The 15,981-nt window shown below is 38.5% G+C and overlaps 1 protein-coding gene across 1 annotated transcript; it reads right to left on the reverse strand.

Moving 5' to 3' along the window:
• Nucleotides 1-3,064: 3,064 nt before the first annotated feature.
• Nucleotides 3,065-14,192, reverse strand: dnajc25 (DnaJ (Hsp40) homolog, subfamily C, member 25). Its single transcript, XM_056403795.1, has 5 exons — nucleotides 13,615-14,192; nucleotides 10,059-10,211; nucleotides 8,307-8,677; nucleotides 7,350-7,449; nucleotides 3,065-4,660 (listed from the first exon to the last, which is right to left on the reverse strand). The coding sequence occupies exons 1-5, from the start codon at nucleotides 13,954-13,956 to the stop codon at nucleotides 4,538-4,540; spliced, it is 1,089 nt and encodes a 362-aa protein (XP_056259770.1). The 5' UTR covers nucleotides 13,957-14,192; the 3' UTR covers nucleotides 3,065-4,537.
• Between the last annotated feature and the right edge of the window lie 1,789 nt (nucleotides 14,193-15,981).

Below are 15,981 nucleotides of genomic sequence, written 5' to 3' on the forward strand. Positions count from 1 at the left end.
TTAATACATGTCCGTATCAAACAACTTGACATGTAAATGTAATGTTTTTTATCAAACCTTTATTATTGTCAGGATTATATGTGTGTCCCTATTTACATAAGATATATTAAAAAAAAATAAAAACACACTTCTATGTAAAAATTTAATGATTTGTGTCCTTCATTTGAGATTTTTGACATGTTTTGCCTATAAAGAATGTACTTTTACTTTAACTGACACCACGAAGAGGAAGTGACATCATTTGAGACTTTGGAGCAGCCAGGACAAAGTTCTGACCTTTAATATTGTTTATTTGTTGCCTTTTCATGTTAGATGTGGTTTGTCAAGCTCAACCCAACTACCCGTCATGCAAAACAGAGAGGGAAAAAATTTTTTAATAAAAAACTGTTAATGCAAAGAAAACTGTATTTGAACTACGTATAGCATATATGTTAGGTGAGGAACTTGACCGCATGGTGAACTGTAGACATTTAGGGATGAAATTTACCACCTCCTTACATACCAACCTGTCACTTTTATTGTGACGGGGTGGGTTCTGCTTCCTGTTTCAATGTGAAAATTTTATGAATTCTCACTCACTCAGTCAGTCTCTCACTCACTGTTTAAATAATGTTGCATTTGATAACAGAGAGGTTCAGGAGATCTTTTGTTCCCACTGCCATCAGGCTATACAACACCTCAGCCAAAGGAAGTGGACTAATCTAATTATTATTGTTTATTTATTATAAACTGTTTTTATTATCATCAACAATGAGCTAATGGACACATAAATTTCTCCTAGGGGATAAATAAAGTATCTATCTATCTATCTATCTATCTATCTATCTATCTATTTGCAGATAGATCATGGGTCCTTTAAGTGCTGCTGAAAGACAAAGGCAATACCATGCAAGGGATGCTGATCCTAAGAGGAGGCAAGAATAAGTACTATAAAGCAAGAAAAGAAAGAGAAAAAAACTAATTGCAAAAGTAACAGTGGGGAGGATTGTGAAGAAATACAGACTTTCTGACCTAGGATTTGCTGAGAATGCCCTCAGATTCTCAAAGAACAAGACATGCAAATACAGCTCAGAGATTCAAGCTGTACACTTTAGCTCCTCCCACCAACAGGCTACTCTGCACGATGGTGTTTTGTATATAGGTGGTGATAAACAGCTTATTTGCTTCAGAACAGTGTCATCCTCCCAACACAAAAGTTCGCCAGCAATATGGGAACACATGAATCCAGATTATCTACGAGCCACATAACCACTGTGTCTGTCCTACGCTTCTGAGTGATGGACCATGTACACAATATAAGCAGAAAGGGAATTTCTTCCTTTTCAGCACAGAGCTTGTAAGATGAGGTTTTAGAGGTGGCACATGGAATTTTTTTAAGCTTGCCATGGCAAAGGAGCCCTTGATGATGTTGGGGGGACCTTGAAAAGAACAGCAGACAAGCTGGTGACCAATGGCCATGACATACCCAATGCCCATGAGCTGTATAAGGCCCTCACTGAAACATCTACAACTGTTTTTTTATGTAGTTTATGTAGCATCTTGTGATTGGCACAAGGTCTTTGTGCATAGATTGTGTGGCTTTGGTGTTTCTGGAGCCAAAAATGTGGACACATGGGGTGAGTAACAAAAAAAAGTCACCTATGCTTTTCTTTGGAAATTGGCTCCTGAATTTGTATTGCAGTGAGTGGGAGAGTTGGAAGGTACTCCCATCACTTTGAGGCTCACTATCAAATTCTGTAAGTCTCTTTGCTTAGGTAGACAATTTCCACAAAACAGCATGAATTTGTCTGCTAACGAGGAAGCTGTGATGTGTGAAGACTGAAATATGTGGCTGTAAGAACGAGTTACACATAATTTTTTCAGGAGTTTGAGAGCTTCTGCCACTCTAGCAATGATGTCATCCACTCTAGCTCTGAAAGTTCTGTGCAATACACACCCATTATAAAGTCTGAAACGTTCTAAAAATGACTCAAAACGTAAACTGTGATTTTGTGTAAACTGTAATAGTTGTAAAAATACAGATTTAACCCAAAAGAGTCTCAAGTCTTGTGACCCGTTTAACATTTCAACCATTTTTCCATGTTGAATAATGACAAAGCAGTAGAGATCCAAAGAGGGCTGGGTTTGGTTGTTTTGAAGACGTCTCCCCGTTCATTCTCTATGGGAATTTTTTCACCTTTTATCACCATTTACATCACCATGGTTACTTGAATCGCTAAGTCATGGCACACCTACTGTCCATGGTAGAGCATGAAGCCTTTCAGAAGATGACAAATAATATTGGATGTAATTTCAACAATAAAATGTTTGTTAAAAGGAAACCATTTAGTCCTTGATTTCTCTTTTATTTTTTAAAATATTTTCTATTGCTCTTTAATGACACAAAAGTATTTCTTATCCGATTACTTGATTAATCGATGGAATAATCGGTAGATTACTTGATTACTAAAATAATCAATAGCTGCACTCCTAAAATTGCTTCTTGTGAACTGTGGGTATTTTTATTAATAAAACATTGCAAAGTAAGAAGATGGACAAGTTTTTGACATTTCATTTTGGGGGTGCAACAACTGCACTATGACCCACAGATCTGCTATAACTACCTGTTGATTGCAGACTGCAATTTGTCTTGTTGTTGGGCTTCAATAGAAGTGAATGGACAGAGAAACGAATAGTCATCTGCTTGAAATGTAATGTGACCATACCACTGTCTCGCCCCTCTGACAGCCAGCTTTTCACCCTGCCTCTGAGTGTGGCTGTTCTGAACACCTATTAGCATACTGAGAACCCTCACCCCTCCTTAAGTTACTGTTGTTACACCTCAGTGACAGATTTACCAATTGAAATTACCGGTAGTAATTTTTTTAAACAATGGCTTGTTTTCAAAAAGAACTTGGGGAAAAACAGCTTCTCATTTCTAGCTCTGACCACAGCTTTTGCTAGCTGCTAGCAAATGTTATCAGTTGTAGGTAGCTAGCTAGTTAAGATAATGTTAGCTGTATGCATTGGTTAAAAACTCTGGCTGACCTTGGAACATTTCCAATTGATTCGCTTCAAAACTAGATCTTGTCAAAGGGTCTTTATTATGCAACTCACAGCTACAGGCCTGCTGTCCTTGATCACAGTGGACTGTGCTGTTGTTCGAAGGACAGGTTTGAGGCCTGCTGACACTCACCATTTAGCAAAGACAAAAAAAAAAAACACCAAAAAAAACCAACAACTTTCCTTTGTTCATAATATGTATGACTGAAGTTACAGTATGACTTTATGCAACCTTAGCACAAAAATGATAACTGAAATAAATTATAAGTATAACCAAGTTGCAAAATGCAGTAAACAGTAAGCGGTCATCTGCACTTCTGAAGAGACAGAGCAGAAACCAGGATTAAAGACTCCCTGGGTGATAAATGTGCTTTTTGCACAATTTACAGATACTTGCAGTTGTGACTTTGGCTTTCACATTTACACAAAAAGGTTTGAGTTACACAAACAATGTCTTTGTCGCTTTTTTCTCCTGCTTCTTTTCTGATAAAAAAAGTTTCAACAGCACAGATCAGCCCAGAAAAGAGAATCCCTACAGAAAGTCATCCGTTTAATCCCGTTTATCAGGATCCACAGTTTGCTCTTCTTTATGTTTGTACAACTAATTTTTTTTTACCGTCTTCTTCCTAAGAGTCGGTTGAGAAGTATTATATCATTTTCCACCTAATCCCTCATTTTTACATTTTTTAAATTCTACACCTGTTCCATAAGCATTCCTTTGGCATTATTACAAGGTGGATTTTCTTGTTTCTGGAGCTTGGCTAACAGATCCCCATGGTTCTAGTCTTTGTGATTAGCTACACTAAATACATCCTAGATTCAAAATGATAGCCATCCTCTCATCTGGCCGTGAGATGGAAAGTGAACCAAAATCTCACAGTTCTTCAAAATACACTGGCCCTGGGTCATTCATCATAAAAGCAGTAAATGCAAATACTCCTTCCTCATTTAACACTTCAGACATTTAACTGATGCTCATGTGCAGCATAAACGGTGAGCAGATGGCAGCCCAATGCCTGACCCTAGGACACTTTGTACTGTTGGCTGTGGCAAACTGGTGGTGTTCTGGTTACTAGTCATTATGTTAATCACCTTGCACCAGGATCATGTTTGTTATCCAACAGAAATCATTTAAAAATAATTCAGGCACCAAAACTCATTCATCCGTTTTGACCGGCAGGAGAAAACAAAAACAGCTGAAATGACACAAGAAAAGTTTAAAACAATCATTCAACTTGTTTAAATTTACTTGGTTTGAAAAAAAAAAAAAAAACAGCATTATGTAAAAAAACATTACTCAAATTTCCCAGCTCACAGTTTATTCCACTCAGTCATGCCCTTAATGAGGCCTGATTGTTATGAAAATATCTCTCACTATATAAACAAGCATAGTTAATCTTTCTGCACAGGTTTTTCTCCACACAGCGCGGCATGTGTTTTCTGTGTATGTTGGCACTGAGGCAGGTGTGTATGTTACAAACGGAGCTTGCGGCCGTCAGTCATCAATGAATGTCAACCGCCCTGGTCCCTCGTTCTTCATCCATCGGCGGTACCTCTTCATCCTTGGATCGGTCGCCATCTTTACCTTCATTTCCTCCTCCTGCTCCTTTCTGTACACCTGAAAGACACACATGAAGAACAGTCACACCATCTAGGTAACACCACCTGGTTTGGGCGGAGGGGAGGTTAACCTGTATCATGTCACACTCACCACTCTGCTGCTCAGTTTCACTTTTTATTAACACAAATACTTGCTCACTAAACTACAGACCATCTTGTAATGGGATCACACCAGCTGCGACGTCTGCCAACATGTTAAAGTTCCAACCCATGAGTACTCAGTAGTCACTGGCTACATTATTGCATGAGTATTCATTACTCATGTTTGGATAGCACCCATCTTTGAACTCAGCCTTCATACTGATCAACTGGATGTGACACTATCACAATGATGAAATCTGTCCACAGACAGACTGACGTTAACACAGTCCTCAAAACAACCTCTGTGGCAGTTCCCACTACAGCAGGTCTTTCCAGATCCACATTCTGCCATGATGTCACTTTTTTATTAGAAATTCAAACATTTGTACAAACTTTTGGGAAAAAGTTAGGATTCCAACCATAGAGACCAGTTTGAATCCAGCAGAGGATGCTCTAAATCTTCACTGACAGCTTGACCTATTGACATATCTGTAAACTAAGCAGCTTCTAATGTTACGTTGTTTGCTATGAAAATGGAGAACACTGGTGAGCAAAGCCATCCGGGGAATGGTGACACCAAAGCATCTGAGAAGCAGTGCGTGGAAGAATTCTGGGTTCTACACCGCTATACTTGCAACCTCCCCCCTAAGTGCGGGAGCAGAGGCCCAGGTGAGTGGAGCAATGCCAAGCGTACAGCCTCATCTGGCTGCCTACTATTCAGCACAATCAGCTTCAGCAGGCCCCTTACCGGAAGCTCGTCACAGCAGGTAAAAACTCCAATCACTACTTTGCTACTACATTTTTATAAAATGGCTGTTGAGCTACCAACAGTAAAACGTCAAACATCCTGCAAATTTTTCACTTTAAAAACCAGAAACCAGGAAAATCATTGTTTCAATTCAACTTGCATTCATAGTACCATAAAAACATAAATGTCACCTTCCCTACAATTTACATGCTCATGATGCAGCCCATCATCAGTACACTCCGTTTCACAGTCACTGTGGTAGTCCTGACCAGGTCCACACCAAATGCTGGACCCCATCTGATCCAAATAAATGTACTTTGGTTTCATTTGACCAAAGAATTTGTTGCCAATATTCATCAGGCCTCTTTTCATGTTTTTTGGCAAAGCTGAATCTTGCACTTGGTGCTGTTTTATGAGCAGTGGTTTTCTTCTAGGGCGCTGTGAGTAGAGGTTGACTTCATGCAAAGTCCTTTGCACTGTGTGATCAATCACTGAAACACCCGTTTCCACAGTTAATCCTTGTGTCAAGTCAGAAACACTTAACCATCTGTTTTCCAATGCAAGTTGGCGTAAATAATGCGACTTCTATCTGCCGTAATTTTTCAAAGACAACCGCTGTGCCTTCTGTTATTGGTAGTATGGCTATTCCTTTACCTCTATTGCCTACAGTACTTCTTGTACCTGTTTCCATCTTTAAATCTCACAATCTGATTTACTTGATCAGGCAGTTCCTCACCATGTGGAGTCATGGTGCATTAGACACAACTGTGGGCAAAACTGTGGTGTTCACAGTTATTCTATAACCTTGTTCAAGCAATTAGCATTAATTGGAAATCACAGGTATAATCACTTTTCTTGCAGTGGTCAACAATTGCACTTCTTAACATTTTAAAAAGGTACTGACCAAGGGTGTATTCAGTTTCGTTGTATATTGTCAAAAAGTTCTCTCCTTTTTTCCAGTTTTTATTGAAATGTAAGCAGTACTGAAAGAACTGAAGAATCATGTAACCTTTTTCATTAAGTTGGCGAACTTTCCTGCAGTTATGCCAACAGCTCCCAACTTTTCCTGTTGACTTACAAACCCTTTGTCTGTACAGAGTTGGAACAAACTATTACTACACCCTCTGATGCATTATTAGGACTTCATAATGCTATTGTAAGAAAAGGGCAGGTAACAAAGTGAGACAGACTGATGGGCGGGGCTTCATCTTATAGCAAGATAATGGGTAACAACATTATAAGAACAGAACCAGACGAAGGCTTCACATAATGAAGACCAGCACATTCTCGAGATCTGAAGCCTATGGAGCTGGTTTGGGATGAACAGGACAGAAGGTGAAAGCAAAGTAGCAAGTGACACATTCATAGGAACTTCTGCAACAGTGTTAGGACCAACTGTCTGAACATTTGATTTCCAGTGTAGAAGGAAGGTCAGAGTGAGTTCAGCTGCTGAATGACTCAAACATTTAGATTAAAATTTAGTTCAACAAGACGATTCCATGACTCCTTTTTTCTGAAATCTAAAATTGCTTATTTTTTTCTGGGATTTAATTTCAGAAACACTGAGACACTGAATTATGTATATTAAAAGAAAAACTTGACAAATTGAGGTATCCTAAAACTTTTGAGCTGTACTAAACAAGCTGCTGGATGCAGGAACATGGGTAAGAGCTGTGTTAGCTTTTGTGGTAAATGGGTGGAAGAAAGAAGGCAGTGAAACTAAATGGAAGATGCCGGTAACACCTGAACTGAAGGTAGCTTGTAGGAAAGAAGAAGAAAGTCGATAGGGAAGGATGGAAAACCAGTAAGGATGAATAGAGACAGTTGTTGTATACAGAGCCAAGTGAAAGTCACAAACCTCGTAGTTTTCTTTGATCCAGAGCTGTTTCTCCAGGAAGGACTGTCTTGTGTTTTCATCCAGACTGTCAAACTGAGATTGAGACATCTTCATGTACCTCCTGAGAGTTAGACCACAAACAGTGTTCTGTGAGATCGTCTGACACTGAGAGGACACTCACATAAGAAACATATAAAAGCTGTCTAGATCAATCTCATTCACCGAGGTTAGGGAAGTCACGAAAACTGATACTTTGGTATCAAGTTGATGCCAAAATTCTGATGGCACTTGTTTTTCTACAGGACTGTAGAAAAACAAGGTACCGTGAAGGTACCGTGGATGTTCTAGGTACTGGAGATGTGATTCTTCAGAGACTGACATGGGCAGTTTAATAAAAAGCCATGACTTGTGGCAAAAAAAAAAAAAAAATCTTAAAACTGGTGTACAAAGATATTTTACATTTCACGCTGAACACTTCAATCTGTTGAAATGTCAGATTGACTTTTTAAAAGAATATTTTCACGGGGCGTTGAGTGGCGCAGTGGGTTGAGCAGGCGCCCCATATGTAGAGGCTACAGTCCTCGCTGCAGTCAGCCCTGGTTTGACTCCCACATCAGACGGCCCTTTACTGCATGTCATTCCCCCTCTCTCTGCCTCCCCATTTCCTGTCTCTCTCTACTGCACTAGCAAATAAATGCATTAAAAAAAAAAAAAAAAAAAAGTATAAAAAGAATATTTTCACACCACTGGTTTGTCACACTGTTTGTCAATTTAAACCACTGCTTGCACACTGACTTTTTGGAGGCGTGTGCATGTGTAGGTATGTGTTCGCGCCATTTTTTTGTTGCGGTATCGAATTTGGTATCAAGAATCATGGAATTTCATTCATATTGGTACCGACTAAATTATTATTATTATTATTTTTTTTAAATGTTGGTATTGTGGCGTCCCTAAGTTAAACTTTCCATAAGAACTGACCTGATGATGTAGAATTTTTCATCGTCTCCATACTCCTCCCTGCATATGGTGAAGCGGTAAACCCAGGAGGCATACCAGGTCACATAGTTGGTCAGGTAGTAGGGGAAGAGCACGATCTGACATAGCAGGATGTCTGACAGGTTGGGCTTTTGGTAGCCTCCTTTAATGTCAATCTTGTTTTTGATGATGTCACGAATCACCTCCTCTTCCTGCTCCCGGATCTCTTCTTTTGAGCGACGGTTTTTGCCCTTCTCCTTGGAGCGGTTGAGGAGGCCCTGCTGCTTGGCGATCTCCGTGGCCTGGATTCGGTATTTGGGGACTGTCACCAGGTAGTTGATCGCCTCGTTGTAGCTGCTGTGCCAGCTGTAGTACTGGAGGAAAGAGGGAGGGTTCTGTGTTAACATTTTATACCTCTGCCATACATATGAAATACAAAATGCAACTTTTTCTAAAAAAAAAAGTTGGAAAAGAGGCGATGACAAATAGGATTAATGAGCCACTGTAATCTAACGGCTTCACAAAGACAGACTTTGACTGTGGCTTAGATATAACAAATAGTCAGACTTTAGATAGACATCTAAACAGTTGTCAGGACATTTTACTTGGGAAATTCAGCAAAGAGTGAAACAATAAAAAGAAAAACCTGATTTCAAACCACAAATTATGAGCCATGTTTTCATGTTTTTGTTGTTGGTTGCTACTGGTCAGCGCAAGTGTCACTGATTACCGTGTTACCATGGTAACATTGGTCTAAGACCTAAGTTAGTCTGGGGGTAAGGTGTCTTTTGGCTTAAAATTAGTCATTAGTTTTTTGTGAAAGGGTCTTACTTGCATTAAACTATAATCTATTAGCAAAATTTAGACTGGCCAAACACTGCAGACCACTCTAAAATACCTTTGGGAAACTGGCCCCAGGTCTTCAACTGTCCAGTGTTGGTGAGTCTGTGTCCACTGCAGCCTCAGGCTTTTCTACTCAGCACAGTTGTAAAGAGTGGTTATCTAAGTGACCATAGCCTTTCTGTCAGCTCCAACCAGTCTGTCTATTCGCCACTGACTGTTGATGAGAGATCAACAAGCTGATTCCTCCACAAAGTTTTTTATTTCCCCACCATTCTGAGTAAAAACTCTGTTGCGTGTGAAAATCCAGGAGATCAGCAGTTAAAGAAACAGTTACATGATTGTTGGTGTCAGGTGTGGGATTGACTAAAATCATATTTTTTATCATGATGTTTGATGGGAACATTAACGGAAGCTCGTCACTGGTATGTGCAGGATTTTGTACTTTACACTGCTGCCACATGATTGGCTGATTGGATAACTGCATGAATAAGTAGGTGCGCATGTGTTCCTAATAAAGTGCTCAAAGCGTGTATGTATTGAACGAATGTCAAATAAAGTGTGAGTGTTAAAAATATATAAAAAAAAAAAAACAATATCCATGATCAGAGCTGTGGGGCTGTCTTTGGTTTTGACTGTAAACAAACTGTTCACTGTTTGTTTCTTCTTTTTTTCATGGGATTTGTCAAAGGAAAAACTTTCCTTAAAGAATACGACTGTTATTCCATATTTTTTATTTTTATTTTTTAACACAAACCAACAACAATAATTGTAAGACAAATATAGAATATCACCAGGTTTATTCTTCAAATGACATACTTAGATAGCAAGAAAGTTTTACCATTTAAATATGAAGAAGGATGTTTTTTTGAACCTGTTGGTAGTTTCTGAACATGTTGGAGGCTGCAGTTGTACCTGGAAAATGGAGATGGCACAGATGGTGACCAGGATGACGATCCTGACGTCCACTTTTGGGGTGAGCTGTCGGCGGTAGTAGGCGTAGTAATGCTGGTAGTACTCCTCAGGATGGTCCAGCATGTAGTCGTAGTCCCGCCGAGTGTCCTCGTCCTGCACACACAGACGAGGCCTTATTTCTGTTTTTACTAAAATGTTTCTGGAATGGAAGACCTACAGAGGGAGCTCAGCCAAAACTGGTCTAATCATTAAAAAGTGAAAAGAAGTAAATACAACCCTGCCGAAAACACAAATTAAATGTGAACCTTTCTGTAATTGTTATGCACTTCTTATTTCATACGAATATATTTGCATTTTAAGTTATTTTCCTTTTTATGTCTTTTCGATTGCGATGTTTTTGTTAATATCGGTAGGCTTTCTCCGTCTCTCTCAGTTTGCTCTTTTATCAGTTTTCAGGTGCAAATACTCGTAAGGAATTCCTTTTTGTAGAGCCACATGTTTGCTGTTGTGTCTACGTGGCCCTTTTTCATTGGAACAGAAACTATATGGACTCAAATTAAGGTCAAAAAGATTTTGAGTTTGTAAAGTGATGTTCATAAATAATTCTAAAGTTTGTAGTTGTAAATCAACCTGTGTAAACCTTTAAAATAAATCTGCATGTAGAAAAGATTTGTATTTGCAAAAAAACAGACTCTGTGAGTAAAATCTGTGAACAAATGAGATCAGTGGTGAGGTTAGATAGAAGACAGTGAAAAAAGAAGTGCTTTTGTCAACGTGTGTTCCGATTCAAAGCAAAAGCAACCATGCAGGCTCTTCTGCAACCCAGGCAGGTTTAATAATATTTGATGATGCCTCAGAAAATAATGGTAAACATTTAATATGCTGTGTATGTAACAAACCCATCTGGGTTGTAGAAGAGCCTGCGCCATTGTCGAAAAATCATGTACTTTATGTGGTGCAAAGCAACGGAAGGTGGTGGATAGTTTTGCACCTGGAGAGGAGGAAACTCAATGGTCAATGACAAATTGTATAATTATCAGGCCCTGTAATAGAGTTGTAGTGTGCATCTTGGTCACAATTGTGCAAACCTTGGCTGGAAAATGTTCACGTTAATAATTATTTTTCAGAAAACAAAATTAAGTGTGCAGAGTCTCTCCATGCTCCTTTGTGGCCAATCAATAAAGTTTACACAAAATACACTGCAGTGATCTAAAATGAGATTTTAAGCATAACATGCCAAATATACATATATTTTGAGGAAAGGATTTCCATGCATGGTGTTGTCACGGATATAATATTCAGAATGAGGTTATCTCAACAGAAACACCAGATACTGTATGAAATTAAACTATCAATATACTTACAAGTTCTTAAATGGATATTGTGAGAGAATACAAAAGGACAAAAACACACACCAGGTAATAATTAGAGGAATATTACATAAGGGAGAAAATAGTCAGTAGTTGTTAGTTACGAGTTATAAAGACGCAAATATGTCACTTGACTGTGTGCACAGACAATGTAAATTCCTTAAGGAACACTATAATTCATACTGAAGATTGGAAAGTAGCACCTTCTCATCAAGAATATCATTATAAGAATATTACAAAAACACAGTAGGAGGTTAACTATGAGGGAAAACTATAGTGAGTAACAGTGAAGAACATAAAAATATAACTTAATGGGAGAATCACTGGTACCATCAGTCCCTTCACTATATAAGATTATTACACGATGTAAACATGAATCCAAATCAGAATAATATCGTTTCATGAAGACAAAAACTAACAGCAATCCATCATGCTGGTTTAACAAGTATTTAGGGTAAAGTACAGTAGATAGGAAAACACATTTAACCCTTATGCCCTCCTCGGGCATTTTTGTACATTTTTCTCAACTTGTTTTTGTGTGTTACAGCTTGTGGCATAAATTTTTGCAAGAACTTTTCTTTTTAATAAAATTTTTGAAATCCAATGTCTTTTACTCTTACATGTCTTTTATACTCTATTCATGCATTTTGCACCCTCTGGACACCTTTTTTTTTCATAAAATCACATAAACAACTTAAAACTTGCTCAAAACTACCAAACATTCAATCATTTTAAGGATTTTAACCCTTTCAATGCCAGTTTAATTATTTGAATTATTAATTATTTATTACAAAAAAAACAATAAAAAATTATTTTCTATATAATAAATAGTAGGGGGATGAGGCTTTGGTGGTGATTAGAGTCTTGGATATGTCAAAGATTAACAAAATTGATTTGATTACATTAGTATTTTTTATATAGTGCGAGATACTCCCTCTGGACACCTTCATGGCCAAAAATTTTTTAAATTTAAAAAAAATTTTAAATCTCACTGCCATTACAGTATAAAACCATGCATTCTGTAATGTCAGCATTTCATTTTGAAGAAAAGTGGTAGACACATGAAACACATCCCTCAAAAGATGCCCTTTTTCACCCCTGAAATAATCAGTGCGTGCTTACAGATTCACACACACACACACACACACACACACACACACACACACACACACACACACACACACACACACACACACACACACACACAAAACAAACTCTTGGGGCCCCCTGGTAGTCACATGGCTCCATAATATAACAGGTAAGAATACAGGATTTTCATGCATCAGCCTACAATGGGAAAATGGTTGAATCTGATGGAATACAGTAAACATGTAAAATATCACTACTTTTCTTCGAAATGAAATGCTGACATTACAGAATGGATGGTTTTATACTGTAATGGCAGTGAGATTAAAAAATTTTTGGCCATGAAGGTGTCCAGAGGGAGTATCTCACACTACATAAAAAATACTAATGTAATCAAATCAATTTTGTTGCTAATCTTTGACATATCCAAGACTCTAATCACTACCAAAGCCTCATCCCCCTACTATTTATTATATGGAAAATAATTAATTTTTTGTGTTTTTTTTGTAATAAATAATAAAATAATTCAAATAATTAAACTGGCATTGAAAGGGTTAAAATCCTGAAAATGATTGAATGTTTGGTAGTTTTGAGCAAGTCTGAAGTTGGTTAAGAGATTTATGGGGAAAAAAAGAAGAAAAAAATATTGATGTATGATGATTTAAAAGCAGTTTTTTTGTGCGTGTACATTTTTGCCACGAAGGTGTCCAGAGGGTAGTAGATTTGAGGAGGGCATAAGGGTTAATGGGGTTCTACAGGAAACGTTAGGTCAGTCCCTAAATGAAGATTATGAGAACTTCATAGCAATACCATTACTGAGAGACTATTAGATTAAACCTGTAATGGGTCATTAGAATAGATGTGTCATTAGTAACGTGATGGAACCATAAGGCTTCATCAGCCCCTATATGTTATAGAAACATACAGGATGTCAAGTACCTAGCAACAGTATTTTATGACGGAGATTTAAACTGGTTCATGAATATTGCATTATATATTTACACATCGTTATATGTATTAGCAACATAAACATTCTTATGAACACACATGTGGTTGCTGGTATGTATGTTCAGGAAAACTTGACAGAGACTTTGACCAACCTTTAACGTCTCGTACGCGGTCACGATGAGGAGGAACTTCTTCTGTGCGAACTCCTGGGTCTCTTCCTCCAAGCCGGGCTCTCCCGGCCTGAACCGGTCCGGATGGTACCGGCGAGCCAGTTGCCGGTAAGCCCGGGCGATCTCGGCTTTGGAGGCCTCCCGGGTAACGCCGAGCACATCGTAGCAGACCTCCGTGCCACAGTACAGGCCCTCCAGCAGCGCCGTGACCGCCGGCAAGGAGGACACGGAGAACAGGAGCACAGCGAGCCGCCACCAAGGCGTCACCGTCCACGGAGACCCAGAAAATCCTCCACCGCGGCTCTGCTCCGTGGGCGCAGCCATCTCTGTCCGCCAGGCTGCTGCTGCCAGCTCGGGAGCCCAGGCTACCCTGTCGCACGCTGCCTGCAGTATCAGGACGCGCCGGAAGGGAACGATGACGCAGTCACCATGGATGTATTATGAGACCTCTTTTTCTTTTTTCTTTTTCTTTTTTTCTTTCTTTCTTTCTTTCTTTCTTTCTTTCTTTCTTTCTTTCTTTCTTTCTTTCTTTCTTTCTTCTTCTTCTTCTTCTTCTTCTTCTTCTTCTTCTTTTTTTTCTTCTTTTTCTTCTTCTTCTTCCGAGCAGATTGGACATGGTTTAGTGCATTGCTGCCTCCCACTGGCGCAACAACGCAGTTGGGCCTACTACTTTAACACGGAGATCTCTTTCACCGTCTCTGTGCTTTCCCACTTGCATGAAACCACTTGCTAGTCCAGTGTGCAACAGGTTTACTGATGCCTATATATTGTATAGTTTCCTTCCTCTACTCTCTGCATCCCACCCTTGCTGCCAAAAAAAATCATTACTATTATTATTATTAATAATAATAATACAATTTATTAACAATAATAATAATGATAATAATAATAATAATAATAACACTCAATAATAAATAAACAATAATAATTAGATCAGTCCACTTCCTTTGGCTGAGGTGTTGTATAGCCTGATGGCAGGGGAACAACCACCACCGTTTCCACCAGCAGCGCCATAGTCTGCGTTGTTGCGGAATGCCCCAGTACACAGCCTCAGAGCCCTAGCCTGAACAAAATCCATCTAAGTCATTGTAGTTTTGGCTGCCGCACCATAGTCAATAATTGCCCTTATCATAGCCTTATAAATCATCAGCATAAGACTCCTATCTGCTCCCCTGGAACATCTAATCAAGCATCTCATAGTATTTATGACCTTTTCACACTTACCTACAATTTTTTCCACATTTTCCTTAATGTCAATCCATCCAGCCATACCCCTCTCTCGACGCTTTCGAGGGGTTCTCGCCCCTGATTATCCATTTACTTCTTTTACATTTACTTCTTGCCAAAGAGCACATATTTCATCTTTGCTACTGACAACCTCAAGCCCCATTTGTCACTCCAAGCCTTCATCTTGTTTTTTTTTTAATTTTGTACAAAAGTCTGTAAAATTACAGAAATGATCTGTGACAGCCAAACTTTAATTGTAAACATTATGCCAATAATAATGAGTTACATTTATTACCCATTTTTGTAAAGAATAGTTACTGTATTATTTACATAGTATTTTGTCTGCTTTTTTAAATTACATACAAATCTATTTAAAAATGTAGCTTGTTATTATAAGGTGAATGTCCATACTAACAATTTACATTCAAACTTTGTAATTCTGGATGCAAGTGTAGCAAACCTTTTTTCATTCCTACCTACAGTACGGACAATTTAGAGTCCTAAATTAATTAAATGTGCATGTCTTTGTACTAGTAATCAGAGTCCCTGGAAGAAACACAAGGAGAACATGCAAGCAACACTGCAAGAAAGAACCAGGGTTGAAGCTGAACCCAGGTGGTTCTTGCTGTTGTCTTCTTGACTAGACTTTACTAGGCTGTGTATTTGTGCATGCGCCATATACCATAAAAGAAAACAGTACAAATTTGACAATGACCAATTCATTTGCTGTGGCCACCTGATTCCATAAGCTCAGGGAACCTTGTTATTCGGTCAGTTCGAAAACACTAAAATAATTTATTCTGTATACTGTACCGTGTGTGTTTCTGCGTGTGTGTGTCTGTGTAAAACTAAAACTAAATGCATTAATTTCTTTCTTTTAAAACAAATCATATTTTCCTATTGTTGATATGTAGCCACGCTGAAACAAATGCTATTGGCTGTGTCATCGGGGAAACGGATAAACAAAGTATGTATGTTTATGTTGCTTAATTAACTAGTGTTCAAGTGAAATGCTAACTGTGATTAGCGTGCTAGCCATAATAGCATTTTTTTCAATGTAGAAGTAACTAATTTTACTGTGTGTTGTTAGTATGTGTTAATGTTGTCCGATGATTTCAAGTT

This window comes from Seriola aureovittata, chromosome 18, assembly GCF_021018895.1.
Source record: "Seriola aureovittata isolate HTS-2021-v1 ecotype China chromosome 18, ASM2101889v1, whole genome shotgun sequence".
NCBI classification, from domain to species: Eukaryota; Metazoa; Chordata; class Actinopteri; order Carangiformes; family Carangidae; genus Seriola; species Seriola aureovittata.

Coding starts and splice junctions, on each gene's coding strand:
- dnajc25 (XM_056403795.1), bottom strand. CDS start 13,956: ATGGCTGCGCCCACGGAGCAGAGCCGCGGTGGAGGATTTTCTGGGTCT. Junction 10,212..13,614: donor CCGCGTACGAGACGTTAAAG/GTTGGTCAAAGT, acceptor CTGTGTGTGCAG/GACGAGGACACTCGGCGGGA. Junction 8,678..10,058: donor GTGCCATCTCCATTTTCCAG/GTACAACTGCAG, acceptor TCTTTCCTCCAG/TACTACAGCTGGCACAGCAG.